This window comes from Natrix helvetica (assembly GCF_964273705.1).
Source record: "Natrix helvetica genome assembly, chromosome: 1".
Classification (NCBI taxonomy): Eukaryota; Metazoa; Chordata; class Lepidosauria; order Squamata; family Natricidae; genus Natrix; species Natrix helvetica.
This window is the reverse complement of record NC_138548.1, coordinates 57727364-57751707: the sequence shown is the minus strand read 5'-3', so window position 1 is coordinate 57751707 and position 24344 is coordinate 57727364. Positions and strand designations below refer to the sequence as shown.

The 24344-nt window shown below is 38.3% G+C and overlaps 2 protein-coding genes across 5 annotated transcripts in view; both read left to right on the top strand.

Moving 5' to 3' along the window:
* The first annotated feature begins 955 nt into the window (after positions 1–955).
* PNN (pinin, desmosome associated protein) lies at positions 956–11821 on the top strand. The gene is made up of 9 exons (XM_081931952.1): positions 956–1182; positions 1656–1727; positions 2616–2684; positions 5881–5953; positions 6094–6188; positions 7379–7454; positions 8265–8420; positions 8916–9054; positions 9552–11821. Exons 1-9 carry the CDS (start codon positions 1070–1072, stop codon positions 10823–10825), a joined length of 2067 nt encoding a protein of 688 aa, XP_081788078.1. The 5' UTR covers positions 956–1069; the 3' UTR covers positions 10826–11821.
* An 8312-nt stretch (positions 11822–20133) lies between these two features.
* Positions 20134–24344, top strand: part of MIA2 (MIA SH3 domain ER export factor 2) — a 141918-nt gene continuing 137707 nt past the window's right edge. For all 4 annotated transcript variants that reach the window (XR_014173850.1, XR_014173851.1, XR_014173852.1 and 1 more), the window contains exons 1-2: positions 20134–20396; positions 21961–22094. Coding sequence is in view for 1 of the 4 variants with exons in the window: in XM_081936070.1 (XP_081792196.1) it covers positions 20282–20396; positions 21961–22094 (249 nt within the window). In the remaining 3 variants the exon portion in view is untranslated. The remainder of the gene's footprint in view (positions 20397–21960; positions 22095–24344) is intronic.

The window sequence follows — 24344 nt, the reverse complement described above, 5'->3', positions numbered from 1 at the left end:
ATGGTGTGGTAGGTCAACGATTAGTTATGGTTACAAGGTCAAGGTTGACTCAGTCTTCCGTCCTTTCAAGGTGGGTAAAATGACCCAGATTGTTTGGGGGCAAAATGCTGACTCTGTAAACCACTTAGAGAGGGCTATAAAACACTGAAGTGGTATTTAAGTATTAAGTCCCATTGGTATTGGCTAGAGAGAATGACTAGAATTCTAGTTCCTCTTCAGGCACAAAAGCAGCTGCATGACCTTGGGCCAGTCAATCTCAGCTGGGGGGGGGGGGGGGCAAGGGAAAACCGCTTCCAAAATCTTTCCAAGAAAACTATAGGAAGCTTGTCGGGCAGTCGCCTGGAGTCGAGACTTGACTTGAAAGCAGCCAAAACAAAGTATTTTTACACCTCTGTACTGCCAGAATCAAAACGCATAGAAAATGTTTCACACACACAAACGTAATACAAAAACTATGAATACAATTAAAAGGTGGAAACATGAAGTCATTGACATTTAATTCCGTCTATACTTCCGTAAAAACGCTCGTTTTAATTGCGGTGATATGGGTTGAAGTTCAAATACACGAACGTGGGAATCACAGCGCCTCAAGCTTTACTGAAAGACAGAGAAGCGCGCGAATTTTAGTAGGGATTGTCCTAGCGTGGAAAAGGGAGCACTAGCCCTTCCGCCAATCACGGATTGGTTATGATGAGAGATGAGTATCACTTGATTGGTTGGAAAAATGTCATTCTACTCGGGCATTTTAGCTATTGGCAGGATTACAGAAGCCGAGCGATTAAGTGGTTGCGAGTAACTTTACGTCCTTAATATCAGTTTTTCATTGGTTAAAAACCTTGCTCGTCGATTGGAGCAATGCCCTGCCACTCACGCTTCATAGGTTGGCCATTCGCTAGAGGTTACGAACAGTTCTTGGGTAAAAAAGCTATCACTCCAAATGTCGAGTTCTCATTGGTGAGTTTCTCGGAGCCACGTCACGCCGCGAAGCTGAGCTTTCTCCTTGCCCCCTTAACCTCATCGTGCTTTCCGTTGGGTTCCGGCTGGCTAGGCCGCGATTGTGGTGGCAGGCATGGCGGTAGCCGTGCGGGCTCTACAGGAGCAACTGGAGAAGGCCAAGGAAAGCCTCAAGCACGTCGATGAGAATATCCGCAAACTCACAGGGCGGGACCCCAACGATGTGCGGTGAGACCCTGAGCGAGGAAGGAGTTGGGGCGTGGAAGCGCCTTACTTGAAGGGCTGCTTTTGCGGTTGACTTATCACCGCGAGGCCTTCTTCGCGCCTTTCCCTTCGACAATCAATCCGGGATGTCGGTGGCCTCGCAGTTGCCCCCGTTATGGATCTAAGCAGCTCGGGCGCCTTCTTCCAACCGAAGAGGCCCGCAGTGAGCGTCCTCGACGATTTTTATTTCCTTTTTCCCGCGCCCGGATGGAAATGCCCGGCGGGCTATAAAAGGAGGAGCGGGGGGAAATTTTGCTTAAGGGGGGTGCCTGGCGGTGCTTCAGCCAAGGGTGCCGGCATGAGCTGGGAAACGCTGCAGCGCTCTGCAAGTACGGGGCCTCTTAGCGTCGCTCCTGAGAGGCGGGTGTTCCTTTTCTGTGCTTCCTTCGGCCTCCCGGCGATTAGCAGCATTTCATTGTGTGTCTCCTCCTTTCCAGGCCCGCCCAAGGGAGACTGTTGGCCATCGCAGGCCCTGGTGGAGGTAGGGGGCGCGGAAGCCTATTACTGAGGTGAGTGTCGGAGGACCTGCGAGAGGAACGAACTGTTTTAATACCGCCCGAAACTCTTTCGCGGTGTGGAAATTCATCTTACATTTTAACTAGCTGATGCCAAATGAAAGCATCGGTATCTATTTAAGGTTAGTCAAACTTAAGTCTGACTAGCACTTTTAAACAAGCTCCAACTATGTGTTTATGATAGTCATAATTAGGTGCCAGCAGCCCACTGTAAAGTCACCCCTGTGTTACTGTTTGGGATGCTTATCCTTTGTTTGGACTACTGCTGCTGCTGCCCTGAGAATATTGTATGGGAATAGTTCACCTTCTCTCTAAAAAGGCTTAGTTAAGGTAAGTTAGGGAGGAAAAGCTATAATCAACTGCACTTTGGATAAGCATACTGGAATTATACAAGGCTCTTTGCAGAAAAACCAGCACAAAAGTGACTTCAGCTGATCTGCAGGTTTCTATTATAATTCTGGAGTAGACAAGCAAACATCAAGGGTGATCATTGTTTATAAGCTGTCTAGAGTTGCTGTAAGCGAATTGGAGGCTGTATAAATTTTCTTTAAAAGTCAATGAAATGCAAAGGCGCTGCTGTAGTTACTGCCATGATGCCACAATAGGGATAGTGTCAGAAGCTTTAGAACCCTGATGCTTTAGTAAGTGTGTGTGTGTGGTTACTGCTCAATCAATTATAAAACCTTTATTTGTTTTACATACAAAAATGTTTCTTGGATTGTCTTGCTTAACAATACTAATAGCTTTACTTATTTCAGTTTTACCATTCATGAAGAAACTAACAGTTGGCTATTTTTAAATACTATACAACTTCATAGAGCATTATACGTTTCTGAATGTATGCATTTGTTTAGAGTAAGCTAATTTACTGTTTTATGTTAGGCGTGGATTCTCGGATAGCGGAGGAGGACCCCCAGCCAAACAGAGGGATCTTGAAGGGTCGACGAATAGGTGAGTGGAGAATATTTACACCTAGATTGAAGAATCAACTTTTTTAAAAATTTGTTTTTATTTTTGAATAAATACAAATACAACACAAAGAATCCTCTTTCTTTACATACTATAGAAAGTGTGTCAATTGGTTACAAAAAGCTTTCCGTGCATCTCTTCCACAGTCATCACCTATAATACATATCAAATCATATATTTTAAATTAAATATATTTATAGATATTACTATCATCATACCTCAATTTTCATTTGACCACAGTTGTTTTAATGTCCTTTTGTATAAAATATTCCAAAGTTTAAAGCATAACCACATAATGGCATTTCGTTAGCTATTTCCAGTATCATCCAATAACATTAAATCGTTATAATCTATTCTGAATAAAAATCAATAATATTTAGTAACCAAGTTTCTAGTCCTTTCCAAATCACTGTTTACAATTTATATCCAATTTTCTTTTATTAAGCCAATGTATATGTTGTTATCATTATCATTATCAAACATTTATTTGACTATGTCCATTATCATAATATTTTTACCTAATACTCAAAGTTTAACTAGATTCAATTCAAATTTTTATTATTAGCTTTTATGTCATAACAAAATTTCTAATCTTCCTTTCATAGTTACCATTTACCATTCATATCCAATTAATTCTTATCAAACCACTACATATGTATACATTATTATCATTGTCAATTATTTATTTAACCATATCCATCATCACTTCATTTTTTACATAATGCTCTAAATTTAGCTAAGTTTAACTAATTTTTTATTATAAGCTTTCATATATCAACCTGTATCTTTCCAGTAATAATGCAGTCTTATGTCCTTTGCCATTTGTGGAATTAATCTTCTGATTATTCCCTTAATAATATTTGTGTGGATTTATCTTCGCAGCTCATTGCTTGTTGCATCTCTTATATAATCTCGATACCCTCCATTTGTTTCTTTAATCAGCATATCTTTGGTCATCAATGTTGCTTCTGATAAGATTTCTCTCCTTAAATCCATCAATTCTTCTCTTTATTCTTCTTATGTACCTTGCCATCTGGGGTAGAGTTCCTGGCCATCTAACTCCCTTTTCCATATTCCACTCTGCATTTCCAACCACACTCCATTCACCGTAAATGTCAACAAATTTCTTGTCTTTGTGCTCGTTTTTCTCTTCAATTTTTAGGGCTCTAGCCTCCACTTTTTCCAATTGAGATTCTCCATCATATTTTGCTGTTATATGCTCTAGATTTTCCAGTTTCTCCTCAATTCTCTCTGATACTTCTAATAATTTCTGAATTTCAAACATTATCTCTTGCAATGTTAAAGTTTCTTTTTGATGTTGATGTTGTTCCATTCTTCCGACTGATAAACACTGCCACTCTGGCTTTCAAGGCTTTTTATTATTATAAAATTCATTTATAATCTCTCACAATAAGACCTTGTTTCATATCTTTTTTGTATTTCAGGTTTTTAGAAAAGTAAAATTCTTAAATGAAACAAAATAGAAAAAAGGAAAAAACTTATAGAAATGAAAAAAAGAATTTTAATCCATAGGTTACAAAAATAAAAAAAATAGAAGAAAAACTAATCCGTTCACTTTAAAAAGCTTTGCGTAAATTCCATCCATAAAATAGCATTTAAAAAGAAAGATAGCACACTGTCCAATGTAATCCAATGTAGCTTAATTTTGCCGCTTATTTCTTCTGGTAAAGTTTCCTCACCAGCTGTACACACTTTCTCTTTCCGTTTCCTTCCATTCCGGAGTTGTCCCAACTTCATCAGCTTGTGGCTGCGCTTTTGTCGCCAGCTAGAAGAACTTCTCTTGGATTAATCAGGGACTTTGTGGGGTCCCTGAGATCAGCAAGACGTATTCTTTCCGATCACCATCTCTGCGGGACGGTTTAGGTCCATACGGACCGTCCAGCAGCAAAAGTATCGACTGCGATCTCGGGACTTCGAGATCACAGGTCGTGTCAACGCAATGTTGGCTCTTCCCTCTCAGAATCAACTTATTTTAATATCTTGCCATATTCAGTATATCTGTTTGCTACATTTTGGATAATTTACTGCCAAGATGCATAGACTATATACTGTAGAATATGCCGCAGTGATTAGTTTACACACAACTTGTAGCTTTATTTGGCAGGTTTGCACATCACATTAAGCTAGCCAGGTATCACTATCAAATTTATATCCTGCCCTACTGCTAGCAATTTTGTGAAGTTTTAAAATATATTCAGATTGCAAACCTTTCAGATGGGAACAAAGGAAAAGAAAGTGGGTCTGAAAAGAAGAAAAGGGGGCTTTGTTACACACGCCTTATGCCTGGACAAAGAGCCAGGTCTTTAGAGCTCTTTGAAACACTAGGAAGGGTAGACGGCTGTTTGAATTTTGGAGGAAACCTAATTCCAAAGGTCAGGCACTGCTGTAAAGAAGGTGTGCTTCCTGAGTCCCAGCAGATAGCATTGTTTAATTGAAGGAAGCTGGAGCACCCCAATTCTGCCAGATCAGTTTAGCTGAGCTGATACTATGGGAGACAGGTGATCCCTCAAGTATTACACAAGCCTTACACCAGGTATGGCTTTATAGATAATGACCAGCATTTTGAATCAGACCAGTGCAGCTCATGAAGCAGAGATTATTTGGGTGTATCAGGTCTTTCTTGATATTAGAGATAATCCTTGATTTAAAACCACTATATGACCAATTTTTCAATCATTTTATGGTGATTATTAAGCAAATCACAATGGTTAAAGAAATCAATTCTCCATAATGGACAATTTTTGCTGGAAACCAGCAAAAAGGTAACAAATTGTGATCATGTAACTGCAGATACTGCAACCAATGGTAAATCTGAATCAGTTCTGAGTCAGTTGCCAGGTGACAATCACAAACGTGATCACAAGTATGTGTGTGGTGTTTGCAACATTTTGTGATGGCTGAAAGTGCTTTATGGGCTGTAAAGTATTAATCTAATTCCAGACAGTTCTTAAATGAACATTTGTGAGATGAGGACTATCTGTAGAGTAGCATCTCTCATTACTAGATAGCTATTGGAATTGAGAATACAAATACTTCTTTTAAAAATATTCCTTCCACAATGCAATTTAATAAAAGAAACTTATCAGTTAATGTTAAGTGCACAAGTTTGATTATTTCAATTATATTGGTTGCTTTTGACATTTTGTATTACGTTTAGATTGGCTGGTGAACGTCGGACAAGGAGAGAATCACGCCATGAAAGCGACGCAGAGGATGATGATGTTAAAAAAGTAAAGTATATTTGAAATGTTAATTGGGAGCTTAAGAATAGAAAAATATAACATGCAAGAGTTGCCTTTGAGAAGATGGGCAGCATAAGTTTAATAAATGAATAGGTTTCTATTAACCTAGCTGTGATCTTTTTCTGCAGCCAGCGTTGCAGTCCTCTGTTGTTGCTACCTCCAAAGAGCGAACACGCCGAGACCTTATTCAAGATCAAACTATGGATGAAAAAGGGAAACAAAGGTATTGTTCTTTCATGTGATTTTAAATTTTCCCAATTCCAGGAGCAAGAAATAAAAGCAGTTCTATCGCTTTGAAGAATGGTAGTATAAGCCGGTAAAAAATGCTGACAGTATTCTGTGCTGTGAATTGTGCTAAGAAAATCAGCTGAAACTATTCTTTACTAGATCATCTTTCCACAAACACAGCCGCAGAATACCTGGTCGTACATAGGCCAAAATAACTTTTGGTACCCCCAACCTTCCAAATATCAAAGATATTTGATACTAGGAATTGACATTTTTGCTATTTGTTCATTTCAGCTTGATCTGAACTGAGAACGGATATTTTACAAAATGCCTGTATAACAATGATCCAATCCAGTTTCTGAGTGAAAAATACTGTCAGTACTTAATTAAAATATACACATAGTCCTCAACGTATGACCACAACTCAGTCCAAAATATATGTTGCTAAATGAGAAATGTGTTCATTGAGTTTTGTCCCCATTTTACAACTTTTCTTATTCCATTGTTAAATGAATCACTGCAGTTCTTAAATTAGTAATACAGTTGTTAAGTGAATCTGGTTTCCCAGTTGTCTTTGCTTGTCAGAAGGTTGCAAAATGAGATCACATGACTCCAGGACACTGCAACCGTCATAAATGTGAGTCAGTTGTCAAATAACCAAATCTAAACCATGTGACCAGGGGGATATTGCAACTGTTATAAGTGTGAAAAATGGTGATAAGTCACTTTTTTCAATACAATCACTGAATGAAATGATGAAAAGTCGGGACTAACTGTACTAAACATATACTGTGGAATATAACATCCAACCTCGGAAGGATGGAAGACTGATTCAACCTTGAGTGCCATCAGGATTGTACTCCAAGCCATGGGCAGAGTTTGCCTGCAATACTGCATTTAACCACTGCTCTCGGAATACCTAGTTTCCAGTTATCATTTGATATTATATAAACTAAGTCTAATAGTTGCTGATTTTTAAAAAAATATTTTATTTGGTTAATTATTTTTATATAAATTTATATAAATAATCATATTTATAACTACCATTGCAGCCACAGACCCCTGATATTTTACAACAAGCATTTATAGCTACTAGTGTGACCTTGGAAATTTTTGAAAAAATATGCATACATAATAAAATACCTATATTTGTGGTATAATATCTTTTCTTTTGTATTCTGCCAGGAATCGGCGTATATTTGGCCTGTTGATGGGAACTCTTCAGAAGTTTAAACAAGAATCGACAGTTGCTACTGAGAGGGTATTAATTTCACATTTAGTAAATTGTGCAGGAAAAATAATACTTCCGTATAATAGAAAAATACACAAGCTGATGGCCATATCAATTCCAGCCATGTGTATGTTTTATTTTGAAACAACTTTTAGGAGGACATTTTAATTAACACTGAAAGCAGAATGTGTTTGGTATATTTTTTTCATATTTACAAATAAGGATTTGAGATCATCAAAATCTAATTTTAGCAGTAGGGAAATCAGAACTGCATTTGCCATGATATAACCGATGTGGACGGTTTTATTTTAGTGAAGCAGGAAGTGAGAGAGCAAACTCCTGCAAGTCATTAGAAGTGACAGATAACAAGTCCTATAGATTGTAGCCAGTAGTGTCATTCCACCAAAAGAACAAGCTTTCAGTAAGAGAATTATTTACCTCCATCTGATTACTGAGCATATTTGATCTCAAGGCATGGTTCACTTGGTTCAGGGGAATTTCTCTATACTTTCCTATGAATTCACTCTGAGGGCTGGTAAAGGAAAGACAGCAGGAAAATAAATTTTGCAAACTCCATCATAATATCATTAGAAGAAACATCTGAAATACATTTGATAAGTTCTATATTACTTTTGATTATGGTATTCTGCTTACAGAACATTGGGGACAATTTTTGTTTCAGTATTAATCTTAGACCAGAACCTCATCTACAGTATATATGTTGGGGAAGAATATTTTTGTTTGACTTCTAACAAGTGAATTGGTTCAGTTTGTACATTATGATGACTTACTTAAATAAGAATGCTGCTATTGAATTAACTTTAAGCCATTCTGACTTAGCAAAAAAGAAGACAAGAAATTGAGCAGAAACTTGAAGTGCAGGCAGAAGAAGAAAGAAAGCAGGTTGAAAACGAAAGGCGAGAACTCTTTGAGGAAAGACGTGCTAAACAAACAGAACTACGGTTATTGGAACAAAAAGTTGAACTTGCTCAGTTGGTGAGTGGAAATTTAGTACCCGTATTTCCCCGAAAGACCCTGTCATAATTTTTTTGCCACCAAAAAAAGCACTAGGTCTTATTTTTGGGGTAGTGGGTTGTCCACTGACTCACCTCACTTGTGCATGTCACCCCCGGCCTCCTTTTCGCTGTTAGAGGCCTTCAGGAATTTCTTCTGAGGCCTACAAGGCTTCCCTGAAGGCCTTCCCTGCAGCCAATAACAGGGAGCAAGGCAGCTGTTGGGACATGCAAGGCTTGGCTGCAACTCTCTGAATGTAAGTAGTAGGGCAGCTCCACCTCCCCATCTCCACCCTAGCTTAATTTTTATCCATGCACCTGGAGTGGGTGAGGTCTTAATTAGGGCTTATATTGGGCTCACCTAAAAATCAAACTAGGACTTACTTTTGGGGTAAGTCGTATTTTTGGAAAAATATGGTAGTTATTGCATATTTGCCTTCTGGATGGCACCAGAAACATAAACATATTTTTTTTTCAGCAAGAAGAATGGAACGAACATAATGCCAAAATAATTAAATATATAAGAACGAAGACAAAACCTCATCTGTTCTATATACCTGGCAGAATGTGCCCTGCTACCCAGAAGATGTTTGATGATTCCCAAAAAAAGTTAAATGGTATGTTATCTTTTTATTTCTGTATTGCCATAGTAAAAAGCATGAATTTTGATAAGATTGTGCATGTCACACCAAAACAAAATCATTCCTTCCATATTGAGAAATTATAAGTAGCTATAAACGTGGTATGCTCAGTTTGTGATGTAAGTTCTGAGGCTCTGATTTCTCATGAGACCATGAGAATTCCTGGTCCATTCACTATGTTAGACTAAATGAAATAATGTGTAGACTGTTAGCTGCATCTACTTACATATGGAAGTTTTATTTCATAGATTGGCAATGTCTTACAAACTTGGCTTTTGTGTATCTTAGCTTAAAACGTGTACTTCTGTATGCAAGTAGATGTAGCGAAATAGCAAATATGCTGGTCATATGAATTAGAGATGGAGTTCACGACTTTCTTACATGGATTATAATTTCTCTGATACTGTTATGTGAAGGGAATTATTCAAACTATGAATCTAATTGCTGTTTATTATACATTCCTTATTCTTCAGCACTGTTTGAAAATAGACGCACTGAATTTGCTGAGCAAATTAATAAAATGGAAGCCAGGCCCAGACGACAGTCTATGAAGGAAAAAGAACACCAGGAGGTACAGAAAGAAGAAAAGAAGGAAGACCAGAACAAGGAGCAGGAAGAGGGTAAGGTGGTACAGCAGGTGGAGGAGATGGAGACAGGTAATAAGAGCAATGATATAGAAATGGAAGAGGTAAGGGAAGAAAAGGAGTTAGGTGTTAGTCATAGTGATGGGGAGATAGAACAGGAAGAGGAAGAGCAAAAAGAGGAAATTGAAGTTAAAGTAGAAGAGGAAGCAGAAATTAAAGAGAATGACAGGCAGCCAGATAACCAAACTGAGGAAGTTGAGCTAGTGAAAGGAGAAAGTGAAGGTATTCAGCCAATAGACGGTGAGCAGGATGTAATGGAAATTAATGAGACAGATTGTACAGAGCCATTAGAAAATGAAATTAGCACAGAGGTTGAACCAGAAATGGAATATAATGCACAGCCAGAACAGGAAGGGCCTACGGTTGCCCTGGAAAAAGAGGAACCCAGCAAGCCAGAAGTTGATGCTGAGCCAGAGGAGTCAGAAGAGAAGGAGCCTGAATCCATTCCAGTCTCAGAGGCTGAGGTGCAGCCTCAGTCAGAGTCTGTGATTTGGCCACAGCCTTTGCCCCTTTTGGAATCCACTCAAGACCAAGTGCCACCATTAGACAAAGAATCTCTAGTGTCTGAAAAGCTGCCTGAAATGCAGGCAGATCAAGTCCAGGCAGTAAGCGTAGAAATTAAGAACAAAATTAGGAGCAGAAGCAGAGGTAGGGCAAGAAACAAAACCAGTAAGAGTCGAAGTCGGAGTACTAGTAGTAGCACTAGTAGTACTAGTTCTACAAGTAGTAGCAGTGGGAGTAGTTCTAGCAGTGGGACAAGCAGTAGTCGGAGCAGTTCCAGCAGCAGCAGTAGCAGTGGGACTAGTAGTCGAGAAAGTTCTAGTAGTTCTAGTAGCAGTGAGAGTAGAAGTCGAAGCAGGGGGCGAGGGCATAATAGAGATAGAAAGCATAGGAGGAGTTTGGAACGGAAGCGAAGGGACAATTCAGGAGTAGATAGAAGTCACAAGTCTTCAAAAGGTAGCAGAAGAGATGCAAAAGGATCAAAGGATAAAAGTTCAAGGTCGGACAGAAAAAGGTCTATATCAGAAAGTAGTTGGTCAGGCAAAAGGACTTCACGGAATGAAAGAGACCGTAAATCAGACAGGAAAGACAAAAGGCGTTAACAGAAGAGACCAGGCTGCTACCCTAATTTTTGCAGCAGAAGATTACTTGAGTGAAAAGAGTCCATATAAGGAAGAAAAGGCTGCTTTAATTGCATGCTGTGTAAAATCTTTTGAAGACTCTTTACCAGGCAATTGTGCTTTTTACATGATTTTGTAAAAGGTTACTTATCAAATTATGTGAAGATGCAGATGTGTAAAATAAAATATTGAAACCCCTCCATTTTTTTAAGTATCCTCTACTTCAAAGTTTCTTGTATATTTTAAAAGGTACATAGTTAAATTTGTGTGATTCAATTGTATCATAAGTCTCTTTTTGTAGAAATAAATGTCTTTTACAGAGGTTTGTGAGAGCCTGTTGCTGCTTCATCTTGCATAGAAAACTTTCTCCTTTTATTGACAAACTCCATGCAGAGTGTTTAAAATTCTGCACATTAGTCTTTCCTATTTAATTGTAAAGAAGAAAGTGAATTCCCAAATCCCATGAAGAAGCAAGTGCCTGCTTTCATTTAAAGTTGATTCAAGCTTTTACTATTGTTTCTTAAGATAACTACCCGTGTATGAAAGCAAAATAAGTACATCAGGCTAATTATAATTTTCTTGAACACATAACATTCTGTTTTGTGATTCCTATAGTTACATAAACCTTGCCTTTCTCTAGGATGATACTTAGTGCAGGTTTTTTTTAAAGAAAACACTTGCCTTTCTGTGTTTTGCTGTATGATAGAAGAATGCCATGTGTATCTTGTAAAGCTAGATTGTTATTGGCCATCCAAACCCTTTCAAATAGCAGTATAAATGGATTGCATAGTTTGTTTGGAGCTAATGTGCTTTAAAATGCCTGTTGAATGAGGAAACTGAACTTGGACTTTTTTGTAATAAAGCAAATAGTAGTATAAGTTGGTATGGAATGGTATTGTTCTGTTTTTAAGCTTTTTATACAATTAGTGTCTTTGTTAGCCTGTTCTGTAATAGTCCAAATAAAGTTAGCTTTATCTACATTGCTTGTATTTTTTTATTATTTAATAAAACATTCTTTATCAGTTATCTGTCAGTATGAAATTCTGGTAATGTGAAACTACTAAAACCTTTAAAATCCATTAAAAGAGCAAGAAATACACACTTTGTTTTTACATTTTAACTATACTTCAGGGAGGAGTTATTTATGTTCACATTAGATTTATGTGGCAGGAAGTTTTTGGTGAAAGCTGGGAGAAAAAGAAACCATAGGACCCATAATACTCCATTAATTATTTAATTCTACTTTATTATCACTTAAGTTTACTTATCTCTGGGTATATTTTTTTACTGTACTAATGATAAGCTTTGGTTAACTCCAAACTCCTGTCTGGATAATTGTAACCACTGTATTTAAGCTAAATTACACATCCTTATGTGGTAGCACAGTGGTTGGAATGCAGTATTGCAGGCTAATTCTGCTGACTGCCAGCAGTTCAATTCTCACCTGCTCAAGGTTGACTCAGCCTTCATCCTTCCGAGATGGGTGAAATGAGGATCCAAATTGTTGGGGACAATATGCTGACTCTGGAAACCGCTTAGAGAGGGCTGTAAAGCACTATGAAGCAGTATATAAATCGTCTTGCTATTGCTATCCTTGATTTCAGTAATAGGTTCACTTGCAAGGTATATTAGAGTGTCAAAGCCGCAACCTTCCATTAGTCTATGTGAGGCATTTGTACCACTTTTTCCTGTAATCTAAATACTGATTGGTGACTAAATCATACAAAATTTGATTTTGTTATTATGCAAGAACATTCCAATGTCTCAATCTATTTTCAAAAGACATCAATTGCCCAAATACAAATGGTGTTTCTGTAGGAGAAGGACTGGCAAACCCAGGAGTAGGGATGAAAAAAGGAATCGCCCTAGAATCACTACATAGCTACAAATGAATTAAGTTCAACCCTCTGGTTACCATTCACCCTTACGTTATGTACATTTTAGCAATAATCCATTAAATTGAACCTTCCAATGTAACCCTAGTCTTTTGCACCTGACAGTTTGTGCCATATTTAACAATTCCCCTGTTGGTTGCCAAGATTCAGGATCACACATATGTTCCAATTCAGAAGATTTATTGCTCAAGCCTATACACAAGAATCTGGTCAACTAACGGTAGACATTAAAGTGGTGCCAGATAAAAGTTAATGGAATTCAAGAGAGAGGGCTGGACTTGGAGCATTTATGAACAGGTAACAATTCTAGCCTGAGTCCTTACTTGACACTGCCCTCCCCTCCCTTCCCAGCCTGCTCTTCTACATCAATTAATTATGAAGGAGCTTGGGATGTTAAAATATAAGCCTGAACAGGACAAATAACCAATACAACATTTACAATTTAGATAATATTTTACAAGCCTTGGCATATAACCCTGAAATCATCACATTATCTGATGGATTATGGTGCATTTCTAGCATTTATGGTTGTCTTGGCAAGTAATTTGCACTATGGTATTTCCTGGCTATGGCCAGAAGAAATTCACTCACTCTCATCACAAGAAATTTAATTGCCATTTAGACGTAACTATAAGACATGAAGGCAATTGCTCCTGCCATACAATTGCATAGAGTAAATTATGAGTAAAGAGATCCACAATATGGCTGCATTTGTTGTAACTAACTTTTGAAGTCAAAATCGGAGGTCCCCAGGCCGTGGCCTACTCACAATTGGATGGCGTGCTGCTCAACCCGCATGAGTGGTGAGCCGGTGCGCATGCACATGTGAGTTGAACTGCATGCATGCGCACAAGTCGGCGACCTACGCAGCCCAGTTCCTCTCCGCCCACCAGCTGGGCCACCAAGTCACAAAGGTTGGGGACCGCTGGTCTAAAGGACATCGCATAAAGCTATAAACTGTTTCATGGTGAAATACTTCCTCCGAAAGGTATAGTATTACCCAATCTGCAACTACTTTTAAAATCTGCTCCACAACCCACAGATCTTATGTAGTTTCAAATATTAACTACTCATTTTCTTGCTAAATATAATACTGTTTAAGCAAGGTAAACAGTTTGAGAACCAGATGAGAGACTTCCCTGCCTGCAATTTTAGGCTTCATTATTAACATTTTAAAAGTCAACATTAGCACTTTTAACATGGCAGTCTAGGCATCTTTTTTAACTTCAAGGAAACATTTTTCTATTCTTAGCCAAGACCATTTCTTCTGGCATATGAAGTCTTGCTTTTTCAGCAAAAATCCTTTTTGTAGTTTCCTCTAGGAAGATTTCTCATTGCTTCAAGGCTGACACAGCCTGGAGCAAACAGGCCAGGGAGGGGGGGTGTAGAGATAACAGGGGTATTGTAGCCTAAATAAAATTCTTTCCCCTGGGAATCAAGGATGTTGGTGCAGGTGTTTGAAAGGTGGAGACTGAGGTCACCTAGCCGCTGGGACTGTATGCTGATTGGACCATGTGAGTAGACTCTGGGGTGGGGTGGGGAGAGTGACAAAGTTTTCACTGGGTGAAAAACTGGTGGGAACTTAGAGCTGGATTTTCACCAGGAACATGCCAATTTGTATGTCCCAATAAAATGTTTTTTTGAGGAAATTGCCTGCCTCTGAGTTCTTATTGAATGGGATGCATTACTTGGAACCCTGACACTAGCATTTTTGGAGTGCAATCATTCCACCAACTGGAAGTTCTTCTAAGTTTCATATAGTTTAGTGATTAAGACACCAGGCTAGAAATCAGGAGACTGTGAGTTCACCCACTTCAGGCATGAACATCAGCTGCTGACCTTGGGTTAGTCACACTCTCTCAGCCCAACTCACGTCACAGGGTTGTTATGGGGAAAACAGAAGAAGGCAGGAGTATTGGGTATATTTGCCACCTTCAGTTATCTATAAAAATAAAAAGTGCAATAAACATAAATAAAAATACCATTTCAAGATGAGCATCCTGAAAGATGTAAAATTCTGCTGAGGCCCAGATATATGATGCCTACAAAATGATCTATGAAGCTATTAACTTTATCAAAGAAGGAAATGAAAATTAGTCTGTTAAGATTTGTTTGAACCTGAAACTTCAATGTAATCTTCAAAGCTTTTTGTTTCTTTCATTGTTTGGGCAATTGGTTAGTATAATGCCCTGCCTATCTCACTTGGAACTTCTGTATTGACTAATGAAAAGGTAGATTTAAATAGGAAAACAATGGAACCTTGGAGAAAGGCAGTTGAGTACTATTGAAAGACAGTTGAAGAATAGACAGGAAGCAGATAAGAGTGAAAAAACAGGTCAGTATTTTGTGAAACTTTGTAACTGACTGATTAGATTGTTCCTTGCTCTTTTATTTGCAGTACAAATTCTTTAATCAAAAAATAAAACCAAGCAAATCGAGTTCAAATCCTATTTGAATTTTTGAATCACTGCTAACTGAATATTCTAGATGCATCTAAAAGCCTTCTTTCAAAATTTTACTACACTTTTATGGAACAAACACGTAATCTAATCTCAACATGTTCTGGGAAAAAGATTTGCAATTGGAGATAACCAAGATGGGAATAAAGCATTGAAATGGAAAACAATGGCATCATTTCTGTCTAAAGTAGAGACGATATTCTTCAATTATTTAATCAATGAACTCTCTGTAAATTAGCATGCATGAAGAAATAAAGCATCTCTGTAACAGTTGCAGAGACATATTTCTATCTGTGGGGTTCATTCCACTGTGCCAGTTTTATCTTGTTTTTTCCCCCCGGATATTGATAAACTCATATGTTAAGTATATTAAACAGTGCACAGCTTGCACTGTGAGATTAGGAATGATGAGGAAGAGTGCTTTTTAAATCTGTTCTTTTGGGTGACTTTTTTTCTTTTTCTATAATGTTGGGGGGGTTGTGCTTTCTAATCACATGAATCATTTTGGAATTGAAGTATCTAGAAATTTAAAATAAAATAAAATAAGAATTCCTTGGGATCAATAGAGATATTACGTCTAAACACTTGGCAGTGTTTGGTTGTTGGCCAGATAAGCTGGGTGTAGGTAAACAATGGAAAAAAGAACAACTGCTTTAAAATGTTTAGTAACAGAATAACAGAGTTGGAAGGGACCTTGGAGGTCTTCTAGTCCAATCCCCTGCTCAAGTAGAAAATCCTATACCATTTCAGACAAATGGTTGTCCAATCTCTTCTTAAAACCTCCAGTACATTGATACAGATACAGATTAACAGAGTTGGAAGGCACCTTATAGTTATCTAGTCCAACCCCCCCATCCCCCAAGGAGACCCTACGTCAGTGGTTCTCAACCTTCCCAATTCCGCAACCCTTTAATACAGTTCCTCATGTTGTGGTGACCCCCAACCATAAAATTATTTTCGTTGCTACTTCATAACTGTAATTTTAATAATAATAAATAATAAATTTAAATTTATTAGCCGCTCCCTTTCCAGACAGGACTCGGGGCGGCGTACAATAGAGCATATAAAACATAAAACATATGTACAAACACATAAACATACATATATACAAAGACATACATGCACGGAGGAGGTAACAAATTACATCACATTAGACAGTTAAAAATCACCATTAAAATGCCCCAATTGTAAAAACACAATTTAAAATTTAAAAATTTAAAAGAACTGTCAGGAGGAGTAAGAAAAATTTACGGTTGAGCCAGGCCAGATAATTGAAAGAGGTGGGTCTTCAGCTGTACACGGAAGGAGCGGAGATTGGAAGTAATCCTGATGTCACGGGGGAGGCCATTCCACAGGGCTGGGCCCATCACAGAGAAGGCTCTGCTCCTGGGTGTCGCCCCCCAACACTGTTTGGCGGACGGCACCCGGAGAAGTCCCTCTCTGTGTGAGCGGATTGGTCGTAGGGATGTATGGGGCAGGATGCGATCCTGCATGTAACTAGGCCCTGTGCCATGAAGCGCTTTAAAGATCATAATCAAAACCTTGAAACGCACTCGGTAGACTACAGGAAGCCAGTGCAGCTCGCGCAGGAGAGGTGTTACAGGGGAGTATCTAGTCCTCCCCATAATCACCCGCGCGGCCGCGTTCTGGACCAACTGCAGTCTCCAAGTGCATCTCAAGGGAAGCCCCATGTAGAGAGCATTGCAGTAGTCCAGGCGAGACGTCACTAGCGCATGGGTGACTGTGCGTAGGGCATCCCGGTTCAATAAGGGGTGCAATTGGCGCATCAGGCGAACCTGATGGAACGCCCCCCTTGCCACGGCTGTTACATGGTCATCCATGGACAGCCGGGCATCTAGGAGGACGCCCAAATTGCGCACCTGTTCCATGGGGGCCAGTTGCACGCCCCCAATGGCCAGAGATGGAAGCAACTGGTTGAACCGGGAGGCCAGAAGCCACAGCCACTCCGTCTTGGAAGGGTTGAGTTTTAGTCGGTTGCCATCCATCCAGACCCGTACGGCCTCCAAACACCGGGACATCATTTCAACGGCCTTTTGCTACTGTTGTGAATCGTAATGTAAATATCTGATATGCAGGATGTATTTTCATTATTACAAATTGAACATAATTAAAGCATAGTGATTAATCTGCCAATCTTGGTTTGGGAGATCAGACAGGCTGGGATTTTCCAGGATAAAACGACCTCCCTGCCTGCCTCCAGCAGCAGTTCGTGGGTTACATGAGTTTCACTTTATTAAGTTTACTTTTTTAAAATTCCGTTCTCACCTCCACCCAGTTTTCTTTCTTTTTTTTTCTTTCTTTCTTTCTTTCTCTTTCTTTCTTTCTTTCTTTCTTTCTTTCTTTCTTTCTTTCTTTCTTTCTTTCTTTCTTTCTTTCTTTCTTACCATTCCTCCTTCCTTCCCTTTTCTTTCTTTCCTTCTTTCCATTCCTCTCTCCTTTTCTTCTTTCTTTCTTTCTTTCTTTCTATTCCTTCCTCCTTACCTTTTCTTTCTTTCTTTCCATTCCTCCCTCCCTTTTCTTTATTTCCCTTCCTTTTCTTCTTTCTTTCTTTCTTTCCATTCCTCCCTCCATTTTCTTTTCTTTCCATTCATCATCCCTTTTCTTCTTTCTTTCTTCTTTCCATTCCTCCCTCTTCTTCTTTCTTTCTTTCCATTCCTCCCTTTCTTTCTTTCTTTCTTTCTTTCTTTCTTTCTTTCTTTCTTTCTTTCTTAACCTCCTTCCTTCTCAAGAATCATTACAACCAGGCGTGGGAGCGCGTAGCGGTTAATTCGCACGAGCAATAGATTTAACAGATTAAGAAGTTGCCTTTAAATGGAATTTTAAACAGAGGCTTAAGCTACATCGAACTGTGCTTCCATCCCAAGTGGAATTCCTCTGTACGGAAGGAATGGGTGGGCCGGGCCTGTCATCCCCTCCAACCTCTCCTGCCAGCCCTACCCGGGGACCAAAAAGCCTCTGAGCTCAGTTTAGCCCGCAGGACAGGGGCGGCTGCAGGGGCGGCAAAGGCAGCATCCAGGCCCAAGGTAGCTTCAATCCCAGTATGCACCTGACTGGGCGAGAGCCCATCTTGCTGGCTGAAGCAGGTGGCCCGACTGCCCCATCAGTCTCCTGCTCTCTGGGTGCCTTCGATCCCCTGTGCAGGCAGCTGGGCTGAAGCGGCACTGCCGACCGCGCTCGCTTCGGACGTCCGTCAGAGCCGAGGCTGATCCGCCACCCAGAAGAACCTGTCTTTCTCCCCCTTCAGCACCTCAGCCTTTCCCTGGTGTGGAGACCGGACGGGGCGGCATCTGGGTTGTGCCCGGAGCAGGGAAGAGGCTGCTTCGCCATCCTGCACTCTTCATGCACCTGCCACTTCAGGACGCACTCCTGAGCATGGGCGATGCTGGTGGAGGTGGATAGTCTTAGGTGAACCCTGTGAAAGGGTCGTTCGACCCCCAAAGGGGTCGTGACGAACAGGTTTGAGAACCGCTGCCCTACACCATTTTTGACAGTCCGGTCTCTTCTTGAAAGCTTTCAGTGACTAAACTCCCACAACTTCTGAAGGCAAGCTGCTCCATTGGTTGCAATTGCAATCTTGTTCACATTAAGTTGAAGCCAGGTATTTTTAAATAGATGGTCTGACTTTGTAGTTTATTTCAATTGGGAAGTATGGCTGTTCTCTATCAGTTAATATACATACATACATACATACATACATACATACATACATACATACATGTAGGTGGGTAGGTTTGTGTATATATGCATGCAGATGGATGCTTAGGTCTTAGTAGTATAACCAACAATCAAAATAAATAATTTAGTGAACTGACTCCTATACTAAACTGAAACTACAGTCCTATTATTCATGCTTAATTGAGAGAAATAACCACCAAACGTGGAATAATGTCTAAGTGCATTTGCCCAGGTCCAGGGTAATGCTCTAAAACAAAAACATACAGTAAATTCGGTCATAGGGCTTGAAAGTGTTGGAAGAAATGTCCTTCTGGGTTCGGCTCCAAGTGGGGAAAAAGACACTGGAGACATGGAGGTTGTTTGGAAAGATGGTTTTAATGGTGGACAGACCACATGGCTTGAGTCCTGAACAGAAAAGGTGATCACATGCTTCAATGTTGGGTGAAGAAGAAGAGGAGCGCAAAGAAGGGGCTTGCAGGGTTTTTAATAATCTGTTCAGCCCCACCTATCTGTCTCCTGTTCCTGTTTAAGCAATGTATTCTGATTGGTTGTCAGACTCCCATGGGGCCATGCAGGGGCAACTCTCTAGGCTGTGTTTTGAATCCAGGTTTGGTTGAGTACTCAAATGCCATGTGGTGAGTGGGTAAAGGCTAATCATGCCTTAATCCCATCATCTTAATCCCATCACCCTGGAGCTGAAGGGGAGAACTCTTTATTATGTAAAGGGACTGGCTTGGGCATCTTAATGGCCCATTGACAAAGGGGTTGGGCAGGAAGCTGCAGAGAGCTACTTTGTCTTGTTTCTCCCTTTTCACATCCAGGTGAAATATAATATTTCCTAGGATATTTTTATAATAATACAATAATACAATAGTAGAGTTGGAAGGGACCTTGGAGGCCTTCTAGTCCAACCCCCTGCCTAGGCAGGAAACCCTTTTTCTAGGGAAGGGATGGGTTTTAACTTCCTACAAAAAATAGGGATTCAAACAACTACAGAACTCAAACAATAATGGGGGGGGGGGGGAAATCATATATTAATCTTACTAGAAACATTTCTTCCTATAATGCACAAGTTACACAAACAATTTGCATTTTCAGATTAGTATACTGGTAAAGCAGGATTTTCTAATTAAAATAACTTTTGGAAATAAGTTTTTTATTTTAAAACAGTAATCTATGTATTGAACATGGTTAATTATTAAAGCAGGACGGCTGACTCAAAACACTGTTGAAAGGGCATTTGTGGGAGCAGAGTCTAAAGAACAGAAGAAAATGAATTGACGAGTTATTTTTATCTTTAAAAGCTTATTAACTAAAGGAATTGAAAAACTATTCTATTCATGAGACTCTAATTTTTAAACATTCTTTCAGGAATAACATTTTTAAGAATGTTGAAGATTTTAGACATCAGTCTTACACTATTAATTCTTTCATTGTCAACAAACACAAAGAGTACTAAGGTGCTTTCAACACAGAAAAAGTGTGGAGATTCAGAATGTGAAAGTAAGTAGAAAGATCTTTGTTTTAACTAAGTCTATTCAATAGTGCAGTAACACTGCAAAACTCTACCAATATATTTAATTGAAAAACTTTGGGAAGTTAATTTGAAAAGTTTAACCACTAATTTGAAATTATAAGGAAAGTACTATTGATGTGTCCACTTTATGAAAGATTAATTAATCATTTTCGAACATGCAGATGTTTTTTTAAAAGGAGTCATTTGCTGAGATTATAAATAATATAACTCTTTTCAAAAGGCAGCACATCCTCATAGTTCTATGAGAACATGATGGTGTTCCAGAAAAGACTAAAGGCAAAAACAATAATTAGATTAGGAATCAAGCTCAGCCATTTTTTTTTTATCACAAGAGCTTAGCTTCATGATATGGAGCTCTGTAATTTTTTTAACAAGTTCCATAGCCTGAAAAATTACTGCTAACAGATTTGAATGTATAAACTTAAATAGCAAACCTGTTAACAGACCTTAGAAATAGAACCTCAGAACACAACAGCATTAATTGTATCCTTCTATCAACTAAATAAGAAGTTAATAATCTAGGTTTAATTATGTTTTTATTAATATTAATTATTGGTAAATTTATAGAGCATATAAGAATAATATATTTGGCTAGCTTTCTTTTTTAGTATTTCAGTCAAAACTGTTAAGAGTAAATACATTACTAAAAAGTCCTCCAACATTTTTATGCAAAGTACTTAGTTTGCAAGCAGTAAACCCAATTAAATCAACCATGCATACTTGGAAATAGTGGATGCAAAATGTCTACATACACAGCCCTATTAATGAATATAAGCTGTACAATCCTGTCATAAAATCAAAAGGTGGTTCAACAAAGTATTACTTTAAGGGTGTGCACATTTATGCAATCACATTATTATAAAGTTTATAAAGTTTATTTATTATAAAGTTATTTTTCCCTAAAAGATTTCAGTTTGCTTTTCAGTTGAATTGTACCGCTTATATATTATATTAAAGATAGAAAAAATTCTGACATGATTTAGCTTGGTTTTTTTTTTTTTACAATTAAAAAAACTTGCCTTTTAATAGGGGTATATAGACTTTTTATATTCACTTCTGTATAGTAGTAAGTGATAAAATAATTTTGGGAGGGTAAAGTATCTTGTCAAATAATATCTACAGTCCTAATAGCAAAATAGATAATTACTAAGTAAAAAAACCCTCTGATTTATTTATTAAGAAAATTTATATGGCTGCCAAACTCATTCCCAGTGACTCTATGATTGTTTGCTTCTGGTAACCGAACAAGTGTGGATAATTTAAGATTAAATGTTAAACCAGGATCATCTGTCACATATTACATAAGGAGAATGTGTTTGTGTTTCAGCGCCCATGCAAACAACAGCATCTTAAAGCAGCTGCATCTTTTCCCAAGATCACATTAATGCTTTTCACAATCCTGAGAAGAAATACATCTGATTTAAAGAGTTGCTGTATTGATTGCTGCATTGTATGGCAAATGCTTGGTACTGTGTTTGTTAAATACCATGAGAAAGTAAAATATTGCCTTTGTTTTTAATTTTTACCCAGCAACTATGAGCAGCGTGTTAGCCATTAAAGATTACACTGGGCCTGACTGCCGCTACCTGAGTTTCAAAAGTGGGGAAGAAATAATGGTATACTTCAAACTTTCCAGGGAAAGGGAAGATTTGTGGGCAGGAAGTGTAAGTATTAGTCAGCAATTTGCCTGAGAATGGCTAGTTTTATTTATAATATGACTACAACTTTAAGGGTTTTAAGAAAGTTAGGGCGGAGGGAAGAATTGCCTAATCTTGCAGACAGGAGAGAGAGTTTTCAAAATTATGTGAATGTTTTAAATGATTAGATGGAGCAATACTTTTCATTTAAAATTATAAACTAATCAATTATATATTTTTGGTTTTGCTGAATATTTCTATTTCTTGCGACATTGACCTCAGTAATCAAAAACAATGAAGAAAGAATCAGATTGATGTATGACACAGAAATAAAGTAGGCTGTAACCACGGAATCACAAAGATTTTAAAAGTTGGAGAAAACACATTTAAAAAGTCCCTATTTCTTTCCAGCATTCCTATTTTAGATTCACTAACAGAAATTCCAGGATATTTTAGGTCCTAGACAAAATATACTTTGATGTAATGCTTTAAAAATATTGCTACAAAGAGGTATTTGCAGCAAGCGCACAAAACTCTAAATAAACTGGAATAAAAGGACACTGGAAAGATGGAGGCTGCTTGGAAAGATGGTTTAATGGTGGACAGGACCACATGGTTGAGGTCCTGGGGGAAAAGGTGATCATATGCTTCAAGATGTTGGGTGAAGAAGAAAAAGGGGAGAGATGCGGAAAGTCCCTGGTTTATGCCCTCTCTGGGCTTTGAACTTGAGCTTGTATTCTGATTGGTTGTCAGACTCCCATGGGGCCATGCAGGGGCAACTCTGTAGGCTGGGTTTTGACTGCAAGTTTGGTTGAGCATTGCTTCTTCCCAGGTGCCATGTAATGAGATCAGTAAAGGGCTAATACTATCATGCCTTAATCCCATTACCCTGGAGCTGAAGAGGGGAGATCTTTGTTATGTAAAATAGACGGGCTCAGGCCTCAATGGCTCATTGACAAAAGTGGGGACGGGACTGAGTTTCTGTCTCCCATTTAGAGGAAATATTCTGTCCTTTTAATATTTTCTAAAATATTCCATTTTCTAGTGGAGGGGTGGGTTTTAACTTCCTACACCTTCTTCCAAAATATTATGTACTTTTATATTCCTTGGTGGTTTCCATCCAAGTACTAACTAAATCTAATTAGCTTCCAAATTTAGCGATCAACCAATCCTACTGACTATAGTGGATTACTTCTAAGTAAAATTGTTTTGCTAAAAAGTTAGGCTTCTGAGATCTTTCCATGTAGCCAGATATATAATTATTCTACTGTTACGTATGTACAGTACCTAACATTCTAATTGACTTATAGAAGCAGCATAGAAGTATCTCTCTGTCCAATATTTTCTGCAGAAGGATACATTTGAATCTTAAGATCATTGAACATTCCTTTTGCCTATGCGCACAACTACACACAACTCCGGGGAGAGGGGGCGGTCTAGAAATTTAATAAATTATTATTATTATTATTATTATTATTATTATTATTATTATTATTATTATTATTATTATTATTATTATTATTATTATTATTATTATTATTACAGCTTGGCATCCTTTGGCTTGTTGAAAGCAACAAAGGATCTGATTAACCTGCTATTCAGAGTTCACAACATCTGTTACTTTTGTCAAAATAAGGAAGGCAGCATTGCATTATCACCACACAAACTCTGTCCCTTTTGTATGTTTATGGAACATTACTGTGCATGTATAAATGAGGAGCCTATGGTTTTCATAAATTGTTCCTTCTCTGAGGATGCCTCAGTTGTTCCTTACCAGTGGCCTCTTAACTACAGAGATTAATTAACATGGACTAACATACCATGCTAAAACTACTAGTATCATCCTAATGTACTGGGAAGTTACTTCCATCTTGCTAGATTAATTATAATCTAGCAATTATAATTAAAAACAACATAATGGTTGAACAAACAGATGTAAAGAATCTAATTGCTAAGTATTAGATCAACAGGCTTAGCATTCTATCATTTTGTCTCTTGATCTGGTGGATCAAAATGCTATTGTACTGCACAGATTATAATATCTGATTTAAGAGTGTTAATAGAGATTTTTGATGTCACTATAGTGTTAGTATCTTTTTGAATGCTTTCAATTATTATCGCCATTGTTTCTGATAATTATGTTAGAGAGTTTAAAGTAGATCCTCACTAAAGTAGTACCTCTACCAGTGGTTTTCAACCTTTTCTTCACTTTGGATCTCCTTTAAGTACCTTTTGTGGCTGGGGATCCCCAAGACTTAACTCAAGATTTAAATCATA